Here is a 25,575-nt window from a genome sequence, read left to right as displayed (position 1 = left end):
GTGTCCCTTGCAGAATTAATTGCTGGTTAACTAAAGGACTCTACAGTCAATCTGCTCAGACCATAATTTGTTGAGGTGTATTAGTTCCGGCCTACAGGTAAAGATGAGCAGGCATGCCTACTGCAGTAAATGAGTACATGGAAACCCAGTTTCTGAATATATTCAGCTTTCCTTTCCCATGCCTAGAATATCCTTCAAATAAAGGTCGGTCAAGAAGGCATCACGTGACTGCAGATGTGTTCTGTGCCAGCAGCAGTCCTGACAGGTCTCTGTGGAAGGCAGACAGTCTGGAGGTTGAGGATGGAGATTATGCAAATAATTATTTTTATTCCCTTTTGAAAATAATCACACTTGGTAATTCTTTTTTTTTTTTTTTCCCTTTCAATTTATTTATTTATTTTTTTTCTGTTTTTTTTTTTTACTTTTTTATTTTTTTTAAAATTTCTTTTATTTATTTATTTATTATTTTTTTTAATTTTAAAATCTTTAATTCTTACATGTGTTCCCAAACATGAACCCCCCTCCCACCTCCCTCCCCATAACATCTCTCTGGGTCATCCCCATGCACCAGCCTCAAGCATGCTGTATCCTGTGTCAGACATAAACTGGCGATTCAATTCTTACATGATAGTATACATGATAGAATGCCATTCTCCCAAATCACCCCACCCTCTCCCTCTCCCTCTGAGTCCAAAAGTCTGTTATACACAGCTGTGTCTTTTTTCCTGTTTTGCATACAGGGTCGTCATTGCCATCTTTCTAAATTCCATATATATGTGTTAGTATACTGTATTGGTGTTTTTCTTTCTGGCTTACTTCACTTTGTATAATCGGCTCCAGTTTCATCCATCTCATCAGAACTGATTCAAATGAATTCTTTTTAACGGCTGAGTAATACTCCATTGTGTATATGTACCACAGCTTTCTTATCTGTTCATCTGCTGATGGACATCTAGGTTGTTTCCATGTCCTGGCTATTATGAACAGTGCTGCGATGAACATTGGGGTACATGTGTCTCTTTCAATTCTGGTTTCCTCGGTGTGTATGCCCAGCAGTGGGATTGCTGGGTCATACGGTAGTTCTATTTGCAATTTTTTAAGGAATCTCCACACTGTTCTCCATAGTGGCTGTACTAGTTTGCATTCCCACCAACAGTGTAGGAGGGTTCCCTTTTCTCCACACCCTCTCCAGCATTTATTGCTTGCAGATTTTTGGATCGCAGCCATTCTGACTGGTGTGAAGTGGTACCTCATTGTGGTTTTGATTTGTATTTCTCTAATAATGAGTGATGTTGAGCATCTTTTCATGTGTTTGTTAGCCATCCATATGTCTTCTTTGGAGAAATGTCTATTTAGTTCTTTGGCCCATTTTTTGATTGGGTCGTTTACTTTTCTGGAATTGAGTTGCATAAGTTGCTTGTATATTTTTGAGATTAGTTGTTTGTCAGTTGCTTCATTTGCTATTATTTTCTCCCATTCAGAAGGCTGTCTTTTCACCTTGCTTATATTTTCCTTTGTTGTGCAGAAGCTTTTAATTTTAATTAGATCCCATTTGTTTATTTTTGCCTTTATTTCCAGAATTCTGGGAGGTGGATCATAGAGGATCCTGCTGTGATTTATGTCTGAGAGTGTTTTGCCTATGTTCTCCTCTAGGAGTTTTATAGTTTCTGGTCTTACATTTAGATCTTTAATCCATTTTGAGTTTATTTTTGTGTGCGGTGTTAGAAAGTGATCTAGTTTCATTCTTTTACAAGTGGTTGACCAGTTTTCCCAGCACCACTTGTTAAAGAGATTGTCTTTACTCCATTGTATATTCTTGCCTCCTTTGTCAAAGATAAGGTGTCCATATGTGTGTGGATTTATCTCTGGGCTTTCTATTTTGTTCCATTGATCTATATGTCTGTCTTTGTGCCAGTACCATACTGTTTTGATGACTGTGGCTTTGTAGTAGAGTCTGAAGTCAGGCAAGTTGATTCCTCCAGTTCCATTCTTCTTTCTCAAGATTGCTTTGGCAATTCGAGGTTTTTTGTATTTCCATACAAATCTTGAAATTATTTGTTCTAGTTCTGTGAAAAATATGGCTGGTAGCTTGATAGGGATTGCATTGAATTTGTAAATTGCTTTGGGTAGTATACTCATTTTCACTATATTGATTCTTCCAATCCATGAACATGGTATATTTCTCCATCTATTAGTGTCCTCTTTGATTTCTTTCATCAGTGTTTTATAGCTTTCTATATATAGGTCTTTAGTTTCTTTGGGTAGATATATTCCTAAGTATTTTATTCTTTTCGTTGCAATGGTGAATGGAATTGTTTCCTTAATTTCTTTTTCTACTTTCTCATTATTAGTGTATAGGAATGCAAGGGATTTCTCTGTGTTGATTTTATATCCTGCAACTTTACTATATTCATTGATGAGCTCTAGTAATTTTCTGGTGGAGTCTTTAGGGTTTTCCATGTAGAGGATCATGTCATCTGCAAACAGTGAGAGTTTTACTTCTTCTTTTCCAATTTGGATTCCTTTTATTTCTTTTTCTGCTCTGATTGCTGTGGCCAAAACTTCCAGAACTATGTTGAATAGCAGCAGTGAAAGTGGACACCCTTGTCTTGTTCCTGACTTTAGGGGAAATGCTTTCAATTTTTCACCACTGAGGATAATGTTTGCTGTGGGTTTGTCATATATAGCTTTTATTATGTTGAGGTATGTTCCTTCTATTCCTGCTTTCTGGAGAGTTTTTATCATAAGTGGATGTTGAATTTTGTCAAAGGCCTTCTCTGCATCTATTGAGATAATCATATGGTTTTTATTTTTCAATTTATTAATGTGGTGAATTACATTGATTGATTTGCAGATATTGAAGAATCCTTGCATCCCTGGGATAAAGCCCACTTGGTCATGGTGTATGATCTTTTTAATGTGTTGTTGGATTCTGATTGCTAGAATTTTGTTGAGGATTTTTGCATCTATGTTCATCAGTGATATTGGCCTGTAGTTTTCTTTTTTTGTGACATCCTTGTCAGGTTTTGGTATTAGGGTGATGGTGGCCTCATAGAATGAGTTTGGAAGTTTACCTTCCTCTGCAATTTTCTGGAAGAGTTTGAGTAGGATAGGTGTTAGCTCTTCTCGAAATTCTTGGTAGAATTCAGCTGTGAAGCCATCTGGACCTGGGCTTTTGTTTGCTGGAAGATTTCTGATTACAGTTTCAATTTCCGTGCTTGTGATGGGTCTGTTAAGATTTTCTATTTCTTCCTGGTTCAGTTTTGGAAAGTTGTACTTTTCTAAGAATTTGTCCATTTCTTCCACGTTGTCCATTTTATTGGCATACAACTGCTGATAGTAGTCTCTTATGATCCTTTGTATTTCTGTGTTGTCTGTTGTGATCTCTCCATTTTCATTTCTAATTTTATTGATTTGATTTTTCTCTCTTTGCTTCTTGATGAGTCTGGCTAAAAATTCCAACATATGGAGGTTGAACAACGCACTTCTGAATAACCAACAAATCACAGAAGAAATCAAAAAAGAAATCAAAATATGCATAGAAACTAATGAAAATGAAAACACAACAATCCAAAACCTGTGGGACACTATAAAAGCAGTGCTAAGAGGAAAGTTCATAGCAATACAGGCATACCTCAAGAAACAAGAAAAAAGTCAAATAAATAACCTAACTCTACACCTAAAGCAACTAGAAAAGGAAGAATTGGAGAACCCCAGAGTTAGTAGAAGGAAAGAAATCTTAAAAATTAGGGCAGAAATAAATGCAAAAGAAACAAAAGAGACCATAGCAAAAATCAACAAAGCCAAAACCTGGTTCTTTGAAAGGATAAATAAAATTGACAAACCACATTTGGTAATTCTATTTATGAATCACCTTATATGTTTACTGTATGTCCAGCCACTAGAACAAAGCTCCTTGATAACTGAGACCTGGCCACCTGGTCCACTGACAGACCCTAGGACCCATGGTAGCTTCTGGTACAAAGTAAGCAATCAATATACATTTGTTTAATGAATCATTATTTTATTTTTCTGTTGCTTGTCCCGTTTTTAAAAGCAGTCATATGCTTCTTCTCACATTTCTGAAGTTCTTGCTCTGCTTTAGCTAGTGTCTCCCTCCCCCCCATTTTATCTTGGTTATTTTATTTCACTTCATTTGTCCTTTTACTTTGGAAGAACTAGTTAAAAAATACAATGTTGATTATCTTTTCACCATTTTCAACTTTTTTCTTGTACCTCATTTTATCTTCCTATTTCTAAATTCTGTTAAGAAATTTATTTTTAAAATAATTAGTTTTGTTACCATTTTTAGTATATTATTACCTTTAATATTAATAAATACTTATTTTAGTCTCAAATGATAGTTTTTTATCTCCTTAAAAAAAGTCCTGTTTTTCATCACTTCTTTACTTTCTTTCCTGCTTTTAAATAAGAAGTGTTAAGTACACACTTAAGTACACAGACATGCCCCCTCCAACATCTTTATTATTCCTTCGTCCTGTAGGTTCTCTCTATTTTTCAATGGAGATATGCAAAGAGTCGGACACGACTGAGCGACTGAACTGAACTGAACTGAGCTGAACTGAACTATGTTTAATCTCAGTTGTTAAGCTTAATTCAAATCTGGGTGGGAGTGTTGTGTTAGTCATTCAGTCATGTCTGACTCTTTGCAACCCCATGGACCATAGCCTGCCAGGCCCCTCTGTCCATGGAATTCTCTAGGCAAGAATACTGGAATGGGTAGCCATTCCCTTCTCCAGGGGATCTTCCCAATGCAGGGACTGAACTTGGGTCTCCTGCATTGCAGGCAGATTCTTCACGGCCTGAGCCACCAGGGAAGCCCAGGTGGGAGTGTTGGATGGTCCCATTCTGACATGTTAGATAACTCAAACATCTGGAAGCCAATAGCCAGTCAGATAAAACTGGGTAATGGCTTTAATTTGACTTACAGCCCAATTTAGAATGAGGTTCTAAAACCCACCATACCAGAAACACCTAATTATCTGGTTACAAACACTTTTTAGAAGTATCCATAGCACAGATAGAGAAGAAGACAGGAAGAAATCCAAATTGTTATGGATGGAAGCATTAGAGATGGATAATATCCAGACTATTAGGATTTTAACATGTCAGTCTGTTCTAAAAACTCACTTGAGAAAAATGACCTTTTTTTGTTACAAAGTTAGAAGAGGAGAGAACACTCCCCAAATGGAATTATTTTCACCCCGTTCCTGCCATGAGAACTAAGATGAGCGTGCCCAAGACAGGCCTCATCATCTCTTGATTTTGAAGAATAAACTCTTCCTGCTCTGAAAATTGAGGTGTTTTCTTCTTTCTCAGTCATTTGGTCTCATGCTTCTCTCAAGTAAGAGGTCCCTGAGCCATATCTTCTAAGGAAATACTCTAACTTTGGTAAGATCCAGCCCTCCACACAAGAGTTCTGAGTCATTAAGAAGCAGCGTGCGTGCACATGTGCTAAGTTGCTTCAGTCGTGTCTGAGTCTTTGTGACCCCATGGACTGTAACCCATCAGGTTCCTCTGCCCATGGGATTCTCCAGGCAAGAATACTGGAGTGGGTTGCCATTCCCTCTTGCAGGGGATCTTCCCTACTCAGGGATCGAACCTGTATTTCTTATATCTCGTATACTAGCAGGCAGGTTCTTTACCACTACTGCCACCTGGGAAGCCCAAGAAGCAGTGTAGGAGGTTCTAACTCTCTTAGTTAATTAATTTTAGAGAAATAAGACCTTCAGACACGACTGAGCAACTTCACTTTCACTTTACTGGCTAGGCTAGAGTTCCTGCAGAGCAAACTGTGTTACAGATTTTAGCTCTAAGTCACCTGGCCTGCTAACTTTATTTGCCGAATAACTCCGCAACATCTATCTCCAATATTTACCCCTCTGGGAACTCTTACCTGAGAATATAGTGCATTTGATGCTCTTGCTACTCACAATAAGATATTCCCAAATCCCCTTCTGATATCATAGATGTCAAGGTTGATTTTCCTCTGTAGCTAAATCTACCGCCACCAGCCATGGGACACCACTATCAAACCCCTTCAGGCATAGCCTGGCAAAGGGTTAGTTCTGAAAATCTACACATTTTCCCACCACATAGAACTGATTAGCTGTGCAGTACCTTAGCCAGGATCAGCTAGGTCTGTTTAGCTGTGGTGTCTTTAGCAAAGGTGATATAGCAGAAGCCCAAACTCAAAGTTACAACCAATGAAAACACATGCATCTTTTATAATCACATGATTCTACATTCTACAACACACCCTACAATGGTGAAAATTCTTAGAATCTGGAGGGACAGGGAACAAAGACTGTGACCTCATAAACTTCTATTTATCTAAGTTCCAGTCACTCTTTCAGCATTATCTGGTTTGAAAAAGGACATTTCCTCTTAGTCCTAATGCTGTTTCCTGAATCTAAACTAGTATGTCCAGATATATGTGTTACCTTTGTAGGAGCAAATGTGTGCATCAGGTGGTTTGTTCCAAATCAACAGTTTCTTTACATTTATGTATGTGTGTATATCCATGCACATGTGTCTGTGTATCTTTAAAATGCCATTATTCATGCATATTTGTTACTATCTATTTCCTCTGTCCTGAACGGTAACTGTGGATGATTTAAATGCTAAAAGATATGCAAAACCTATGATTGAAAGCTATCGGTGAATCTGAATTGTGTCCCCTCAAAATTCTGTTTGAAGTCCTAACCCCCACAACATCATAATGGGACCTTATATGGAAATGGCAACCCACTCCAGTACTCTTGCCTGGAAAATTCCTTGGACTGAGAGGCTCCTCAGAGCCTGGTAGGCTACAGTCCATGGGGTCCCAGAGTTGGACACGACTGAGCGACTTCACTATACTGTACTATATGGAAATAGGGTCATTGAAGACGTAATTAGTTAAGCTGAGGTCATGGGAGTGGGCCTCCCAAAAGTTGGAAATTATGATGGAAGTTATGGTAAAGCCTAATTCTTGTGTGCTTCCCTGGTGGCTCAGTGGTAAAGCAACTACCCACAATGCAGGTGATGTGAGTTTGATCCCTGGGTCCAGAAGATCCCCTGGAGAAGGAAGTGGCGACCCACTCCAGTATTCTTGCCTGGGAAATCTCATGGACAGAGGAGCCTGGTGGGTTACAGTCCATGGGGATGCAAAGGAGTTGGATACAATTTAGCAATCAAACAACAAGATATCAAATTCTTGGGTAATCTGAACTAGAAAGATTATATCCCCCTAGCTCATGTGTCTAGGAGCAGCTATCCTTTCAGAGAAGAGAGGATCATATGATTAAACTAATCTATTACTCAGTTTGTAGGTTTGCTGTAACAAAATACCACAAACTGGCTTAAACAGAATAAAAATTATTTGCTCAGCCATCTGGAGGCTCCTTGGAAGGAAAGTTATGACCAACGTAGACAACATATTAAAAAGCAGAGACATTACTTTGCCAACAAAGGTCCATCTAGTCAGGCTATGGTTTTTCCAATGGTCATGTATGGATGTGAGAGTTAGACTATAAAGAAAGAACTGATGCTTTTGAACTGTGGAGTTGGAAAAGACTCTTGAGAGTCCCTTGCACTGCAAGGAGATCCAACCAGTCCATCCTAAAGGAAATTAGTCCTGAGTGTTCATTGGAAGGACTGATGTTGAAGCTGAAAGTCCAATACTCTGGCCACCTGATGTGAAGAAATGACTCATTGGAAAAGACCCTGATGCTGGGAAAGATTGAAGGTGGGAGGAGAAGGGGAGACAGAGGATGAGACGGTTGGATCTCACCGACTCAATGGACATGAGTTTGGGTAAACTGCAGGAGTCGGTAATGGACAGGGAGGCCTGGTGTGCTGCAGTCCGTGAGGTCACAGAGTCGGACACAACTGAGCAACTGAACTGTACTGAACTGGAGGCTGAAGTCCAAGATCAAGGAGTCAGCAGGGTTAGCTTCCTTCAAGGGCTAAGAGAGAGAATTCATTCCTGGCCTCTCCCCTAACTTCTCGTGGTTTTCTGGAGATCTTTGGTGTTCCTTGGCTTGTAGAAACATCATCTCAGTCTTTGCTTTCATCTTTGCATGATGTTCTCCCTGTGTGTATCATTTATGTCCAAATTCCCCCTTTTAATAAAGACACCAGTCATTTGGGACCAGGGCCCACTCCCATGACCTCAGCTTAACTAATTTACATCTTCATTGACCCTATTTCCATGTAAGGTCACATTCTGATGTTGTGGGGGTTAGGACTTCCAACAGAATTTTGAGGGGACACAATTCAGATTCACCAATAGCTCTCAATCATAGATTTTGCATATCTTCAACTAACTCCTGCAAAATTATTCCCCAAAGTGATTATACTAATTCTCTCCCATCAGTAGTGTATGAGTATTCCTGTTGCTCCACATCCTAGTTAACAATTGGTCCTTAACTTTTGTCCATAAGACAGGAGTAAAATTATTACTTTGCATTTCTTTTCTTAATAGGGAGGTTGAGTCCTTTTCATGTCTATTGACTGTTCCTGTTTCCATTTCTGCCAATGGTTTATTTCTTTCTCTTGCCTATTTTTTCTATTGTATTCACTAAACCTGTATTAACTGGGTGTCCATTATGTACTAAGTACTATTTCAGGCCCTTGAGATATGGTAGGAAAAAAAATTCCAACCCATACATGGCTTATATTTTAGAAAATGATGATACATAAAAACAATATAAGATAACTAGACAGCATATTAGAGGGTGAAAAGGGCTACAAAGAAAACTGCAGCAAAGAGGGTAAAGAGTGTCTTTGTGATGATTTGCAATTTTAAATCTCAAAGCCAGGGCAGGACACACTGGGAAGGTAACAGTGTGCAAATATTTGAAAGAGGTGAGAGAATGAACCAGGCACCCATCTGGTGGAAGAGTTTCCCAAGAAAAGGGTTAGAAGAGCAGCTATCTGGGTAGGGAGAGGGGAATAGGAGGTTAGGTCTGAGGGGAGAAGGGCAGAGGGAGCAACAGTGCTGGACAATGGAGGCAGATGCAAGGAATTTGGTTTCTACACTTTGAGTGAAAAATCACAGAAGAGCAAAATACTTTCTAAAAGGATTAGTCTAGCTACTGGGTTGAGAATAATAACAGCAAAATAAAAAATAACACAGTCACCTGTGTGTTGCTATGTTCCATGCATTGAGCCAGGCCCTTTATATATTTACAAACTCATTTGATATATAATCTCCCTCTGACGAGAGAGAGGCAAGAACTGAAGCAGGAAGACTTGTTGTGGTTATTCGTTCTTTTCTTACTGTTTGAAGAAAATTCCTTATATATTCTAGGCACCACTTATCTTTTGGTGATTGTATGTGGTTGCAAATATCTTCTCCCATTCTGTGGGCTGTTTTATTATTGATGCTTAAGCTCTATGCAGGAGAAGAAGGGAACGACAGAGGATGAGATGGCTGGATGGCATCACTGACTCGATGGATGTGAATCTGAGTGAACTCCGGGAGTTGGTGATGGACAGGGAGGCCTGGCGGACACGACTGAGTGACTGAACTGAACTGAACTGAAGCTGTATTTAGTCTCAATTTTTTGTGCGCTTCTCTCATTGACTTTTTAAGCAAATGCCCCTTTTAACAACAGTAGCCCTACAATTTTTAGTCATTTCCTCTTACCTGCTACCACTGCACTTGGCACAAACCTCTTTTGGAACACTTAGCCCATTACTTATTAACGCATGTTTTGGTCATTGTTCTGTGAATTCCGGGATGTGAGATCCTGTCGTACAAAATCTGTCCCAGAAACTAACACACAATGGGTGTTCAATAGATCTTTGTAAAGGTACAGGAACTGAGACGAGAGACATCTAAGAGAACCCTTTCCCTGATTGTGCTTGATTGAGAGACTTGTGCACTCCTTACTCAGGCATCAGTTTTCCTCATAGGAGTGGGCGGTGCAGCGCCTTTTGCTCCCCGGCAGAGCCTCAGAGGGCGGGGCCAAGCTGTTTCCAAGGTGACGGAGTGGCGGCCTCGGCGGTGGATTGAGCGGGTCTGAGAGAGGTTCCCAGAGGGCTGCGCGTTCCGGCTTCTCGGCGCTGTCATGGCGGGCTTGCTGAAGAAGGTGAGACGGGTGGAGGTCACTGCTGGAGTTTAGACTGCGGGAATGGAGTCAGTCGGCGGGTGGTGGCCTGAACTGGTGCGGGCTAGCGATACTTCTTGGAGACTCATTTTGCTGTGCCCCTATGGGTGACCAGTTTAGCGGCCTCGAGTGGAGAGGCAGGAAAAAACTTCGAACCAGAGGTTCTGAGACACCGGTAGCTGGTTTTCGGCCAGTTTTAGCCAAGACAGTGATGGTTTTGCTTTTCTTAGCTTGGGAACCCTCAGAATTGTAGTTAACAGCATGACTCTTGTTTGGTTTTTGAATAGACCACTGGCCTGGTGGGATTGGCTGTTTGTGAAACTCCACATGAGGTATGTACCTCTTTCCTTCCTTCTTGAGTTTCCAAGGAAGCCTAGAGCCCCACGACCTTCTTTATTGAGTACGGAGAGGGCAATGGCACCCCACTCCAGTACTCTTGCCTGGAAAATCCCATGGACGGAGGAGCCTGGCGGGCTGCAGTCCATGGGGTCGCTGAGAGTCAGGCACGACTGAGCGACTTCACTTTCCCTTTTCACTTTCATTCATTGGAGAAGGAAAGGCAACCCACTCCATTATTCTTGCCTGGAGAATACCAGGGACGGGGGAGCCTGGTGGGCTGCCATCTATGGGGTCGCACAGAGTCGTATACGACTGAAGCGACTTAGCAGCGGTAGCAGCAGCAACGGAATACGATGTTTCCGGCTCCGGATTTCAAGTCGGCGTGAACTCTTAAGACAATAGCGGTATTTAGTGCTTCCTTGATTTGGTGCCACTTTTTGTTGTTTTTGTTGCCATGATCTCTTTCTCAAATCACTTTTCTTGTTGACTTTTTCCGTGGCATTCTCGTGTTGTCACTTGTACTTTTGTGTGTGTGCTCCCGAATCTAAATCGCCATTTTCCCACCTTTCTCCCCTGCCTCACTTAAGTGCCTTAGATTCTATACACTTTCGATTACCTAAGATAGCACTCTAGGCGGAGAAGGCAGTGGCACCCCACTCCAGTACTCTTGCCTGGAAAATCCCATGGATGGAGGAGCCTGGTAGGCTGCAGTCCAAGGGGTCGCTAAGAGTTAGACACGACTGAGCGACTTCACGTTCACTTTCATGCATTGGAGAAGGAAATGGCAACCCACTCCAGTGTTCTTGCCTGGAGAATCCCAAGGACGGGGGAGCCTGGTGGGCTGCCATCTATGGGGTCGCACAGAGTCGGACACGACTGAAGCGACTTAGAAGCAGCAGCAGCAGCACTAGCACTCTAGGAATTGCACCCTTTTGTCATCAGTTTTCTCTTCTAGTGGGACTTTCCCGCTAATATTGTCATGCTTCCATAAAAAAAACAAAAAATAAACAGAAAACCTCCCTTGATCTTTTTCCTCCCTCCATAATCACGCCATTTCTCTCCTCTTTTTTTCCTTTTCCTGCTGTCATTACCAGTTTAGTCCCTTGTTCTTGTTTAGAGAATTGCAGCAACTTTGTTACTGGTCGTCTTTGTTGCTCCTTTATCATTTTATTTTAACTCACTAGTGCCAGATTAATTTTTCTGAGGCACACATCTAGTCAGAATTTCCAAAAATCTTTTAATTGCCCACAGAATAAAGCCCAAATGCTTTCTGTGACATGCAGAACCCACATACAACCTGATTCGCTTTTTCTCTAACCTTATCTCCTAAGCTTTTCCTATGTGTAGGAAACTCTAGCCTGGAGTGGATAGCCACTTCCTTCTCCAAGGGATCTTCCCTACCCAGGGATTGGACCTGGGTCTCCAGCTTCGCAGGCAGATTCTTTACTGTCTAAGCCACAACGGAAGCCCATTTCAATATATAACCAATATAAAAAATTAATATTTTATAGTCTTTTCATGCTAAATGTTCGAAATCTAGTGTGTAGTTAACAGCACGTTAGTTCAGAATCGTCACATTTCAAGTGCTCAATGGCCAAATTTAGTTAGTGGCTGCTATCTGAGTGACTGAACTGAACTGAACTGAACTGATATTGGACAACACAGTTGTAGGAAAGTAGAGCTAGGTACTAATTACTTAATGCTCCCTATATTTTCTGCCGTTCACTCTTTGTATGTATGCTGTGTGTAAGATTGCCTTTTCTGACATCTTCAAGTGTCTCAGTTCTGCCATCCCTCCAGTCTGTCTCAGATGCTGCCTTTTCTAGGAAACCTCTGATATCTGCTGATGGACTCTCTTTCCCCGATAGAATAAAAATGCTATTATTTATTGAAACTTAATGTGTGCCAGGTACTGCTCTAAGTTATACAGTATGCTTTGAAATTGATGATATTAACACCCCCATTTTAGAACCTAAGTCTCTTACAAGACCTTGTACTGTCATGCCCTTAAATTAAAAAATGAGGCTAAACCGTGGCCCCCCCCCCCCCACCACAACACAATTCAGATTATGTGTTATCTGACAAGCTCTACATTAGTATAGTAAAATACTATTATGGAACATCATAGTCAAGTATAAACTCTAAATATGCAGAGTACTTTTTAATAAAAATGATTCTTAGAGGCCCTCAAGGTTGGTTTTGTTTATTCATATATATGGTGAATATATATGAATGAAATTAGGTATTGCACCTATGGTGTAACACAATTAAAGTAAAACAAATATCAAATACAAAGAAATAATAAGGAAAAATTTTTATTGCTTGGTATGTTTATGATTATACTTACTATTAATGTACTGTTGTGAATTCGGATCTGCTAAATTAACTTTCCTGTGGCTCAGTGATAAAGAATCCACCTGCCAATGCAGGAGACCAAGGTTTGATCCCTGGATGGGGAAGATCCCCTGGAGGAGTAAATGACAACCCACCCCAGTATTCTTACGTGGGAAATCCCATGGACACAGCAGCCTGTGGGCTACAGTCCAAAGGGTTGCAAGGAGTTGGACACACCTGAGTGACTGAGTGGCAGCATCAAAAGGGGGTAGATAAGCATAAACGAGAAGAAACTGCAGCAAGGAATAATTAAATGCTTTCTTTAAAAACAGATGTGAATTTTTTTTTTTTTTTTAGTATCATCTGTGAAACTTTTAAATCTTTGGTGATATTTTAAACTGGAAATATGTATGTTGTCTTTTCAGAGGCTAAAAATATTGTATACAAAAATTCTTGATGTTCTTGGACACATCCCTAAAAATGCAGCGTATAGAAAGTATACAGAACAGATTACAAATGAGAAGCTGAGTATTGTTAAAGCGGTAAGTAGTTAACTTGGTTTGTCTTTCTAGGATTTTTGGTATGCAGTGCAACATTTAACAAAGCAAATTAACTTGCTTAGTTTTTGCATATTCTGGACACTTTCCTCTCTCATTTCTATTCTCCTTCCTTTCATGTGTTTCTTCCATTGTTTCTCCCTTTCATTCATCAGACTCCTGTCTATCTGAATACTTTTTATATCACAAGCGCTACTAAACACAGGATTGAAAGAATAAGATCGAGTCCCTTCCTTACATTAACCTTATAACTTTCTTTTACCTCTGTTACCTGTCGAGTCCTTTATTGATCTTTACCTCTTATCTATCGATACTTCAATCTTTATTTCATTTTTTTAGTTTTAGAGTAGAGAAGAATGAAAGCAAAACGGAAAAAAAAAATGTATGTTGTGTTTAACACCTGTCAAGACTAGCTATTTTAAAAAGTGCTTCGTTACCAAAAAAAAAAAGGACCAAGTTAGTTTCTTAACTGCTAGAAATTATATTGAGCATTGTTAGGGACTGAGTATGTCCTCCCAGATTCATATTTTGAAACCCCAACCACCAGTGTGGAGTAACTAAGATTAACGAGAGCATAAGAGTGGTACCTGATCCAATAGGATTAGTGTCCTTATAAGAAGAGACACCAGAGTTGGCATTCTTTGCCATGTAAGGACACAGCAAGAAGGTCAATGTGTATAAGCCAGGAAGAGAGCTCCCACCAGAAACTGACTCTCTTGTACCTTGGCCTTGGACTCCAGTCTCCAGAATTGTGAGAAAATAAATCTTCTCGTTTGAGCCATCCAGTCTGTGTGTGGTATTTTGTTATGGCAGCCCAGGTAGACTAATAGAAACATTTTGTAGCTTCTGAATCATAGACCCTAGACAGGCACACAATAGACTGCTGCCACTTCTTTTATACCAAACTATATTGCACTCTTGGTAAATTTCCACACTAGGAGTTATTTCACAGACTTTTGTTATTATCCCAAGTAGTGTCCATAAACCCCCAAAGTAATTTACATGCATATCGTAAGTGGCCCTAATAAAGTTTTCTTATTATTAGATCACCAACCTCTGTAGTCCAGAGGAAATTCTTATATTTTCTGCAGGTATATGGCAAAACAGTGGAATTTGATTTGGAATTTCTGTTCTGTTCTTGGCAGATCTGGAAGTAATTTGCAGATTTTATATATCTAAGGGAGATATTAACATTTCTTTTCAATTCTTTTTAAGGAAAATGGGCTGATGTATTTTCTCCCATCTCTAAATAAGAAATTTCACTTTTTTTATTTCATGAGGTGAACCTCTTCATCTGTGTATTCTCCTCTTTCTTTGCCTTTCCTTCTTGATAACCTTCAGTTCAGTTGCTCAGTCATGTCTGACTCTTTGCGACCCTATGACCTGCAGCACGTCAGGCCTCCCTGTCAATCACCAACTTCCGGAATTTACTCAAACTCATGTCCATTGAGTTGCTGATGCCATCCAACCATCTCATCCTCTGTCTCCCCCTCTCTTCCCACCTTCAGTCTTTCCCGTCATCAGGGTCTTTTTCAGTGAGTCAGTTCTTTGCATCAGGTGGCAAAGTATTGGAGTTTCAGCTTCAGCATCAGTCCTTCCAATGAGTATTCAGGACTGATTTCCTTCAGAATGGACTGGTTGGATTATCTTGCAGTTCAAGTGATTCTCAAGAGTCTTCTCCAACACCACAGTTCAAAAGCATAAATTCTTGGCCCTCAGCTTTCTTTATGGTCCAACTCTCACATCTGTACATGACTACTGGAAAAACCATAGCTTTGGCTAGATGGACCTTTGCTGGCAAAGCAATGTCTCTGCTTTTTAATATGCTGTCTAGGTTAGTCATAGCTTTTCTTCCAAGGAGCAAGCATCTTTTAATTTCATGGCTGCAGTCATCATCTGCAGTGATTTTGGAGCCAATAAAAATAAAGTCAGTCACTTTTTCCATTGTTTCCCCATCTGTTTGCCATGAAGTGATGGGACCAGATGCCAAGATCTTAGTTTTCTGAATGTTGACTTTTAAGCCAACTTTTTCACTCTCCTCTTTCACTTTCATTGAGAAGCTCTTTAGTTCTTCTTTGCTTTCTGCTATAAGGGTGGTGTCATATCTGAGGTTATTGTTATTTCTCCCAGCAGTCTTGATTCCAACTTGTGCTTCCTCCAGCCCAGCATTTCTCATGATGTACTCTGCATATAAGTTAAGTAAACAGGGTGACAGTATACAGCCTTGACATACTCCTTTTTCTGTTTGGAACCAGTCTATTGTTCCATGTCCAGTTCTAACTATTGCTTCTTGACCTGCATATAGATTTTTCAGGAGGCAGGTAAGGTGGCCTGGTATTCCCTTCTCTTTCAGAATTTTCCACAGTTTATTGTGATCCACACAGTCAAAGGCTTTGGCATAGTCATTAAAGCAGAAGTAGATGTTTTTCTGGAACTCTCTTGCTTTTTCCATGATCCAACGGATGTTGGCAATTTGATCTCTGGTTCCTCTGCCTTTTCTAAATCCAGCTTGAACATCTGGGAAGTTCACGGTTCACGTACTGTTGAAGTCTGGCTTGGATAATTTTAAGCATTACTTTGGTAGCATATGAGATGATGTAATTGTGCGGTAGTTTGAGCATGCTTTGGCATTGCCTTTCTCTGGGATTGGAATGGAAACTGACCTTTTCCAGTCCTATGGCCACTGCTGAGTTTTCCAAATTTGCTGGCGATTGAGTGCAGCACTTTCACAGCATCATCTTTCAGGATTTGAAACAGCTCCACTGGAATTTCATCATGTCCACTAGCTTTGTTCGTAGTGATACTTCCTAAGGCCCACTTGACTTGGTATTCCAGGATGTCTGGTTCTAAGTGAGTGATCACACCATCGTGATTATCTGGGTCATGAAGATCTTTTTTGTATAGTTCTTCTGTATATTCTTGCCACCTCTTCTTAATACCTTCTGCTTCTATTAGGTCCATACCATTTCTGTCCTTTATTGAGCCCATCTTTGCATGAAATAGTCCCTTGTATCTCTAATTTTCTTAAAGAGATCTCTAGTCTTTACCATTCTATTGTTTTCCTCTATTTCTTTGCATTGATTGCTGAGGAAGGCTTTCTTATCTCTCCTTGCTATTCTCTCGAACTCTACATTCAGATGGGTATATCTTTCTTTTTCTCCTTTGCCTTTCACTTCTCTTCTTTTCTCAGCTGTTTGTAAGGCCTCCTCAAACAACCATTTTGCCTTTTTGAATTTCTTTTTCTTGGGGATGGTTTTGATCACTGCTTCCTGTACAGTGTCAGAAACCTCCATCCATAGTTCTTCAGGCACTCTGTCTATCAGATCTGATCCCTTGAATCTATTTGTCATTTCCACTGTATAATCATAAGGGGTTTGACTTAGGTCATACCTGAATGGTCTAGTGGTTTTCCTGACTTTCTTCAATTTCAGGCTGAATTTGGCAATAAGGAGTTCATGATCTAAGCCACAGTCAGCTCACAGTCTTGTTTTTGCTGACTGTACAGAGCTTCTCCATCTTTGGCTGCAAAGAATATAATCGATCTGATTTCGGTATTGACCATCTGGTGACATCCATGTGTAGAGTCTTCTCTTTTGTTCTTCTCTCTAACGTTTTTCCCCTTTAATTATTTCTTTGTTTTTCTTTTAGTCTCCCATTTTATCATTATCTTTCAATTAACCTCAAAATGTATTTAGCTTTTTCTTAGAGAAAACCTATCCTTATGTTTTCTTTACTTTTGCCAGTGTTAGGCCAAGAATAGTTCAGTGTTACTGCTTTCACTTAGTTCTAAAATTCTTTTCTCTGACCTGTTGTCTTATTTCAGTTGTCTTACAACTAAATTGACTGTGTATAGTTCCATCATATTTTATTTTGGTTTACTCTGGTTTCCTGTTTGGTGTTTTCTCAAAGGCTGAGTTTAAGAATTTATGCTTGGCTGGTTTAATCATCCAGCTACCTTTATCTGCATGATGTGCTGTACAGCCAGGTTTGGGAACCAGTGGCATAGAGGATAAAGCCCTTATCATCATTTGGAAGCCCCCTAAGATCTGGCTCTCAGTTATCTTCTCAATCTTACTTTGTCATTTCCTGTTTTGTACACTGTGCTTCACTAACACAAGACTGTTGACCGTTACATGAATTCCATGTGATTTTATCTTTGTATTTTCTGTTTCACTTTCCTGTAATACCCTTACTTTCTCTGCCAGGCAGTTCTTACTCAGCTCTCCAGATCTGTCGCTTCCTCTGGGAAGCCTTTATAACGTCTCTCGTAGTCTATAAGGTACTTGTAGATTGCATTTTTCTTTTTATCTCAAAAATCTAGTTTAGTGCCTGACATTTAATAAGTTCCTTAGAAATGTTTGTTTATCCAAAGTGCCTATTACAAATAGTTTTTAAGAACATCAAGCACTGTGTATTAATAATATCTGTATTGCTGAATCCTGTTTGATAAAATCAGCACAGATTTTACACTCTCCCAATAGAGCCATAGAATCTTCACTGACTGTTGTAATGTTGATAAAGTTTATATTTACTAAATTTAAAATGGAAATAACAATAAATTTTTTCCCCCCAGATTATACTAGGGAGATAGTAATAGCATAGTGGTGAAAAGCATTGGTTTGTGGCCTTTGCAAAATTTTCATCTCAGGTCTAATACTTACTTGGTGAGTTGGCATATGGCCCATTTTCTGTCTCAATTTCATCTATAACATATGTGTAATAATACCTTCATTCATCACTTGTTAGCACTGAATGGGTGATACATGTACAGTTGCTTAACACAGTTGCAAGCATGTAGGGAGCATTCAGTCCATGGTACCTTATTAAGCTTGATGGCATTACACTGTTAGTAAATAAAAATCACAGTATTGACTCAAGTAAGACAAATTTTGAATTGTTTTTCCAACACACGTTTTTCCTGAGTTGAAAATAATGTTGAATATTCCTTGCCTTCTTTATATTCTTCCCTTTAGGTCTTTACAATAATGACCAGCTTCCCTGTTTAGGCTTCATAGCTCAGTCGTTTTGAGTTAAACAGTCTATCAAATCTATTCATCTGCTTTCTTTTTCCTTTTCTATTTTGTATGTATTCAGGAGACACTTACTGCATGTCTGTCATATACCACGTATGGTTCTGGGCATGGAAGCCAGTGCCTACATGGCAATGAACAAAACATAAAAATTCCTGCCTTGGAGATTATACACTAATGATGGGAGGCAAATAAATAAACAGTGAACAAAGAACTGCATTGCATAGTATGTTAGAATATAGTATAAAGCGAAGGAAATTAAAGAAGGAAGAATGATGTATAGGAGGTACTAGGGTGATGAGGGATGTTACAGTATGTATTAGTTTCCTATGACTGCTATAACAAATTACAACAACCTTGGTGAGTTAAAACAACAGAAATTTATTGTCTGGAAACCAGAAGTCTAAAATGAGTAATATCGGGGCCCAAGTCAAGGTGTCAGCAGGCCTGCACTCCCTTTGGAGGTTCTAGGATAGAATTCATTCCTTGCCTCTTTAAGGAATGGTGGACTTTTGGTTCCTTGGCTTATGACGAAGTCATTCCAGTCTTTGCCTTTGTGGCCACATTACTTTCTTCTCTGCCTCTATCTTACAAGGACACATATGATTGTATTCATATTTAGGGCCCACTCAGATAATCTAGGATAATCTCCGTATTCCAAGATCTGTACTCACATCTGCAAAGTATTTGCCATATAAGGTTACATTCACAGATTCCAGGGACTAGTTCATGTGCATTTTGTGTGGCATTGTTCCAGCCTACCACTGTATATATTATCAGAGTACTCCCCATTAAGAAGATGTATGAGTGAAGACTGATGAAAGTGGAGGAACATGGCATACAGATACCTTGGGTCAGCCAGCAGACGCCCTAATACAGATGCCAATCCTATAGAAAATAACTTTTTTTCCCCCTTCCTCTTTTCATTCTATTTATTAAGCCAAGAAAATAGCGTGTTTACATTTGCACATGTATATATAGGACATGGTTTCTGACTCTCAAAAGTGTAGTCTACTAGAAAATAAATATATGTTATTGGATGTTCTAGTTACTATATTAACATCTCTCTTTACGAAACCTTTTATTGAATAAAATACAGAAATAAATGTGCAGAAGTCATAAGTATAGAACTTGATGTATTTTCACAAAGCAATTCATGTATCAACACCAAATCAAAAAAGAGAACAATTCCAGAATGCCCAAACCCCCTCTTTCCCCTCAAGGTTATTACCCTCCTAGAGATGGCTACTCTTCTTACCTCTAATACCACAGATTCATTTTGCCTGGTTTGAACTTTTTATTAGTGGAACCATCAATATGTATTTGGTTTCTTTTGCTTAATATTATGTTTGAGAGAATTATCTGTGTTGTGTACAGTTTTAGTTTGTTCCTCCTCATTGCTCTATGGTATTATATTCAAATATTGTAATTCTATTATTTATGGTCATTTGGATTGTTTTTAGTTTGGAGCTGTAATTTGTGCTACTTTGCACATTCTTGAACCTGTCATTTGGTTAACGTACTATGCATTTCTGTTTGATATCTATATAGGAGTAGAGTTCTGGGTCATAGGGTAGCATTTATTTTTAGCTAATGTTTAAAGGATAGGAAATACTCAGAGAATAAAGCATTATTTAAAATCTGTATTTCAGAAAAACTGAATTAAACATCATATTCTTAATGTTTAACCTTTTTAATATTAAGACAGAAAAGCAATAAAATAGTAGAGAGACAAAATGGCTCTTCACCAGATATTTGGTAAAAAGTAGCAACAGTACAGTGAAAGAAAAGTTAATTATGTCTGTCACATTAATTGCTTTTGTGCTGCTTTGTTTAAATATGTTTTTCTCTTTTCTCCTTAAACTATAGGAACCAGATGTTAAAAAACTAGAAGAGCAACTGCAGGGTGGCCAAATAGAAGAGGTGATTCTTCAGGTAAAGAAAAAATTGAGCGTTCAGATATTTGGCTTCAAGTGTTCAAAGGCACAATATATAGAGGTATAAAACTGACTTTCCAGAAAGAAAGGAAACCTAAAATTTTTAATTTCTATCAACTCATCAAATATAAGACTAGTCACACAAGAAAATACATACTTCTGACATGCTTGTCAGTTAAATATTTATTATCATTTTGACTATTGAAGGTTAAATTTTTATAGCACATTGTTTTGTATTTCATATTTTGTAAATTATATCTTTAATGTTTTTACTGTGTTTCTCTTTATGTTTTCTTTTTGAGTTTTTTTTTTGACTGTTGCATGGCATGAAGGTATCTTAATTCCCCAACCAGGGATCACACCTGCACCCCATGCAGTGTCTGTCTTTGCCTTTTGACTTCAGTTGAATATTTTTGCCCATATGTAGAGATTTTTAAATTTTTTATTTGGTAAAATCACCTTCCCCTTTCTCACCTCCCCTACAATCTGCCCTCCTTCCCAATATTATAGGTTTAGAATGTCTACCCCTTATAAGAATCTAATAAACATTCAACTATGTTTCATTAAATTTTTATATATTAAAAAAAAACTGTAACCATTTCTTATTTTTCTTCCTTTGTATCAAAGTGTATTACCAATGATATACAATCATATATAATTGTACAGTGATATACGTGATATACAGTGATAGACCAATGATACACAAATTCAAAAGAATTGTTGGAGGTATCTCCTAAAAGAATGGAGCATTCACATAGTTTTCTATGAATGTAGACTGTTTCAGTCACTCAAAGGCCTGTTTTCTTGGCCTCTCTATTCCTTTGCTGGGTGGGATATGGTACTCTAGATATAGTATTGTGGGAACTTGCTGCACACTTATTATTTTCCTCCTATTCCTCTTTTATACCTGATTTCACTTGGATCTTGACTTTAGTTGATACATTAATTTATCATGCAATTAATGTCTTAGGGTACACTAAATATTTTTAAGTTAGCTGTGTAATTCTCACATCTTCATGGGCATAATTAGGGTCAAGTTAATTTTAATAATGTTTTATTTAATCTAAGAGATCTGAAATATCATTGAAACATACCAGCAATCTAGAAAGTAAGACTGAAAAACATTTTTTGAATACTAAGTGTTTAAAATCTGGGGTGTATTTTATACTCTCAGCCCATCTGAATTTGAACTAGCTTTATTTTTAGTGCTCTCTCAATAGTCATAGGTAGGAAGTGGCTATGTTATTGGACAGCCTATTTCTAGAGGGACAGTATGAGAGAAATAAGGAAAGGATGGTGTGTTGAAGGCTGGAGAAGAGGGAGGGAGTAGAGCTCCATGTAGCTGAGTTGAGCTCTGTGAGATAGGGCTGACCTCAGTGATGTTCAAGGATATGGACTTTCCCCAGCCTGGGCTTCCCAGGTGGCTCAGTGGCAAAGAAACCACTTGCCAATGTAGGAAACAGAGATTTGATCCCTGGCTTGGAAAGGTCCCCTGAAGAAGGAAATGGCAACCCACTCCATATTCTTGCTTGGAAAATCCCATGGACAGAGGAGCATGGTGGGCCACAGCTCATGGGGTTGCAAAAGAATTGGAGACAACTTCTCTACTAAACAACAACAACCCTTCGCAGCCTGCTGTCACTTGAGGAAATAGAGAAAGATGAGTGTTTGAGAGAAACAGGCCACAGGGCAGTCAGAAAAAGAGTACTCCTTAGGGATATCTTTAATCAATATTTTCCCAATTTCAGCAATAAATACCTCTGACCCCAGATAACTCTGGAGTTCTATGAAGACCTATAAGACTTTCTAGAACTAATACCCAAAAAAAGATGCCCTTTTCATCATAGGGGACTGGAATGCAGAAGGAGGAACTCAAGAGATACCTGGAGTAATGGACACATTTGGCCTTGGAATACAAAATAAAGCAGGGCAAAGGCTAACAGAGTTTTGCCAAGAGAACGCACTGGTCATAGCAAACATCCTTTTCCAACAACACAAGAGAAAACTACACATGAACATCACCAGATGGTTAGTACCCAAATCAGATTGATTATGTTCTTTGTGGCCAAAGATGGAGAAACTCTATACAGTCAGCAAAAACAAGACTGTGAGCTGACTGTGGCTCAGATCATGAACCCCTTATTGCCAAATTCAGACTGAAATTGAAGAAAGTCAGGAAAACCACTAGACCATTCAGGTATGACCTAAATCAAATCCCTTATGATTATACAGTGGAAATGACAAATAGATTCAAGGGATCAGATCTGATAGACAGAGTGCCTGAAGAACTATGGATGGAGGTTTCTGACACTGTACAGGAAGCAGTGATCAAAACCATCCCCAAGAAAAAGAAATTCAAAAAGGCAAAATGGTTGTTTGAGGAGGCCTTACAAATAGCTGGGAAAAGAAGAGAAGTGAAAGGCAAAGGAGAAAAGGAAAGATATACCCATCTGAATGTAGAGTTCGAGAGAATAGCAAGGAGAGATAAGAAAGCCTTCCTCAGCAATCAATGCAAAGAAATAGAGGAAAACAATAGAATGGTAAAGACTAGAGATCTCTTCAAGAAAATTAGAGATACTAAGGAAACATCTTGAGAAACCTATATGCAGATCAGGAAGCAACAGTTAGAACCGGACATGGAACAACAGACTGGTTCCAAATAGGAAAAGGAGTACGTCAAGGCTGTATATTGTCACCCTGCTTATTTAACTTATATGCAGAGTACATCATGTGTAATGTCGGGCTGGATGAAGTGCAAGCTGGAATCAAGATTGCCAGGAAAAATATCAATAACCTCAGATATGCAGATAACACCACTCTTATGGCAGAAAGTGAAGAGGAACTAAAGAGCCTCTTGAAAGTGAAAGAGGGGAGTGAAAAAGCTGGCTTAAAACTCAACATTCAAAAAAAAAGATAATTGCATCCAGTCCCATTACTTCATGGAAAATAGAGGGGAAACAATGGAAACAGTGAGAGAATTTATTTTTTTGCTGGGGGAGGTGCTCCAAAATCACACAGATGGTGACTGCAGTCATGAAATTAAAAGATGCTTGCTCCTTGGAAGAAAAGCTATGACAAACCTAGACTGTATATTAAAAAGCAGAGACATTATCTTGCCGAGAAAGGTCTGTCTAGTCAAAGCTATGATTTTTCCACCAGTCTTGTATGGATATGAGAGTTGGACTATAAAGAAAGCTGAGCACTGAAGAATTGATGCATTTGAACTTTGGTATTGGGGAAGACTCTTTGGACTCCAAGGAGATTCAACTATCCATCCTAAAGGAAATCAATCCCTGAATATTCATTGGAAGGACTGATGCTGAAGCTGAAACTCCAGTACTTTGGCCACCTGATGCAAAGAGCTGACTCATTTGAAAAGACCCTGATGCTGGGAAAGATTGAAGGCAGGAGGAGAAGGGGATGATAGAGGATGAGATGGTTGGATGGCATCACCGACTTGATGGACATGAGTTTGAGTAAACCTTGGGAGTTGGTGATGGACAGGGAGGGCTGGCGTGCTGCACCCCATGGGGTCGCAAAGATTCAGACACGACTGAGTGACTGAGCTGAACTGATTCTTTAACTCATTGTTTGTATACATTTTAGACTGTTACCACTAAATGTATTTGCCTGTTCTGCATCACTGGCATAGAAACTAAGCACTCGTTCTGTGTTTGAATTCCTCCTCTGATGTTCTGACAAATGCTCAGCAGTGTTCTTCTAGTTGGCCAGAGTTGTCATAGGTTTTTTGCTATAGAAAATAATGCGAAGCAAAAAGATAGCTAAAATATATTTGTTAAATATGTTATAAGTTGTGTTTAAAAGGACAATAAATGTAGCATAATCTGATTAAGGAAACTGATTCAATTGATCAATAAAAATATACCTGTTGTATTCTATTATTATATTCCGTAGATCTCTGCTTTACAAATTGTTGGTCTAAAGTTATTATGGATCATGAAATCAATTAGGTAGACTGTGACTAGTTGTTTTTTTTTTAACATTCATCAGAAAATTGAGTATGACAGCTAGTAAAGGTAATGATATTTTTAGTTTTGTTTTAGTTATATGTGTATGTCATGAATCCTTTATTCACCAACTAAATTTTGAACACTCTAAAAGCAAATTTTAGTCAAATAGAAAAATCAAAAGCCATCCTTTCTCACTCATGATGATGAAGGTAATTTATTTAAGTATGTTCCACATTTGATGATGAAACAGCTTATCAGGTATTAACATGTATGAAGTAGTTATAATAGTTATATTTTAGTTATTCGCTATGATAAATACCTACTAAACAATCAAATGATCTTTTAAAAATCTTTTATTAACAGGCTGAAAACGAACTAAGTCTGGCAAGAAAAATGATCCAGTGGAAACCATGGGAGCCTTTAGTGGAAGAGCCTCCAGCCAGCCAATGGAAATGGCCAATATAAACAGCATTAACTAAGTTATCTGTTGATAGGAGACTGATGTAATTAAATATTCTGTTATATGTTAAAAAATGTTTCCATATTATCTTATCATCAAGAAAACTGATACAGAACACATTTAAGCGACTTGTTAAAGTTGATGATGATGGTAATTTGTGAGTTCAGTTTTTGATTTGTAGAGCATTCATTCAAATTATTTCAAAGGTAATTAACAAAAAAAGGTTGTGGGAAGATTGAAACTTAATTGGAAAAATTCCTATAGATCTTCAGTGTAGGGGCCATATTCGAAAGGTGAAGTATTTTTAGTAGTATATTCAACAGATGATTTAATTTTTTTATTCTGGAAAAACAGAAAAGATAATTATTATTGTTTAAACAAATTAATAGGTCACTGTTTAAAGTGAAGTAGTAAGGAAAAAACCATCAAATTAGAATTGATCCTACACTTGGAAAAATTGATTTGGTATTTGAAAGAAAGGTTATATTTATAGTAGTAGTTGGAAAATCTGTTCCTTTTGTCTCATTTAAGGAAATTAGTTTTTTGGCCCTTAGTCCTTAGCTTTTTTGATAACCAAAGTATATCAGGATAGAGAGAGAATTTCTGTAAGAGACACTAAGAGTTCCTAACGTTTATCTGACATACAGATAGGCTTATATTCAGAACATCTTAGTTGTATGCTTATAACTTCAAAGTGGAATCGTTAAATAGTTTTCACTAATTTTCAGTATAAGTGCAGTTGGATATCAAACAAGATAACTGCTGTTCAAAGAAAGAAGCAGTTTGGTAAGTTTAAGGTTAAACAAAAATAAAATTACTTTTCATTTGT

The 25,575-nt window shown here is 38.5% G+C and overlaps 1 protein-coding gene across 1 annotated transcript; it reads left to right on the top strand.

Annotated features, from left to right (window-relative positions):
- The first annotated feature begins 9,997 nt into the window (after window positions 1-9,997).
- NDUFA5 (NADH:ubiquinone oxidoreductase subunit A5) lies at window positions 9,998-25,575 on the top strand. Its single transcript, XM_052638479.1, has 5 exons — window positions 9,998-10,100; window positions 10,406-10,450; window positions 13,217-13,333; window positions 20,248-20,313; window positions 24,650-25,575. Exons 1-5 carry the CDS (start codon window positions 10,080-10,082, stop codon window positions 24,749-24,751), a joined length of 351 nt encoding a protein of 116 aa, XP_052494439.1. The 5' UTR covers window positions 9,998-10,079; the 3' UTR covers window positions 24,752-25,575.

This window comes from Budorcas taxicolor, chromosome 4 (assembly GCF_023091745.1).
Source record: "Budorcas taxicolor isolate Tak-1 chromosome 4, Takin1.1, whole genome shotgun sequence".
In the NCBI taxonomy this organism is placed as follows: domain Eukaryota; kingdom Metazoa; phylum Chordata; class Mammalia; order Artiodactyla; family Bovidae; genus Budorcas; species Budorcas taxicolor.
Note: the sequence above shows the minus strand (reverse complement) of the source record. Positions and strands in the feature narration are given on the sequence as shown.

What these genes read in the sequence shown, in the direction of transcription:
- NDUFA5 (XM_052638479.1), top strand. Translation starts at nt 10,080, where the DNA reads ATGGCGGGCTTGCTGAAGAAG. An exon ending in TGGCGGGCTTGCTGAAGAAG is followed by an intron (nt 10,101 to 10,405) that starts GTGAGACGGGTG and finishes GTTTTTGAATAG; the next exon opens with ACCACTGGCCTGGTGGGATT. An exon ending in TTTGTGAAACTCCACATGAG is followed by an intron (nt 10,451 to 13,216) that starts GTATGTACCTCT and finishes TTGTCTTTTCAG; the next exon opens with AGGCTAAAAATATTGTATAC.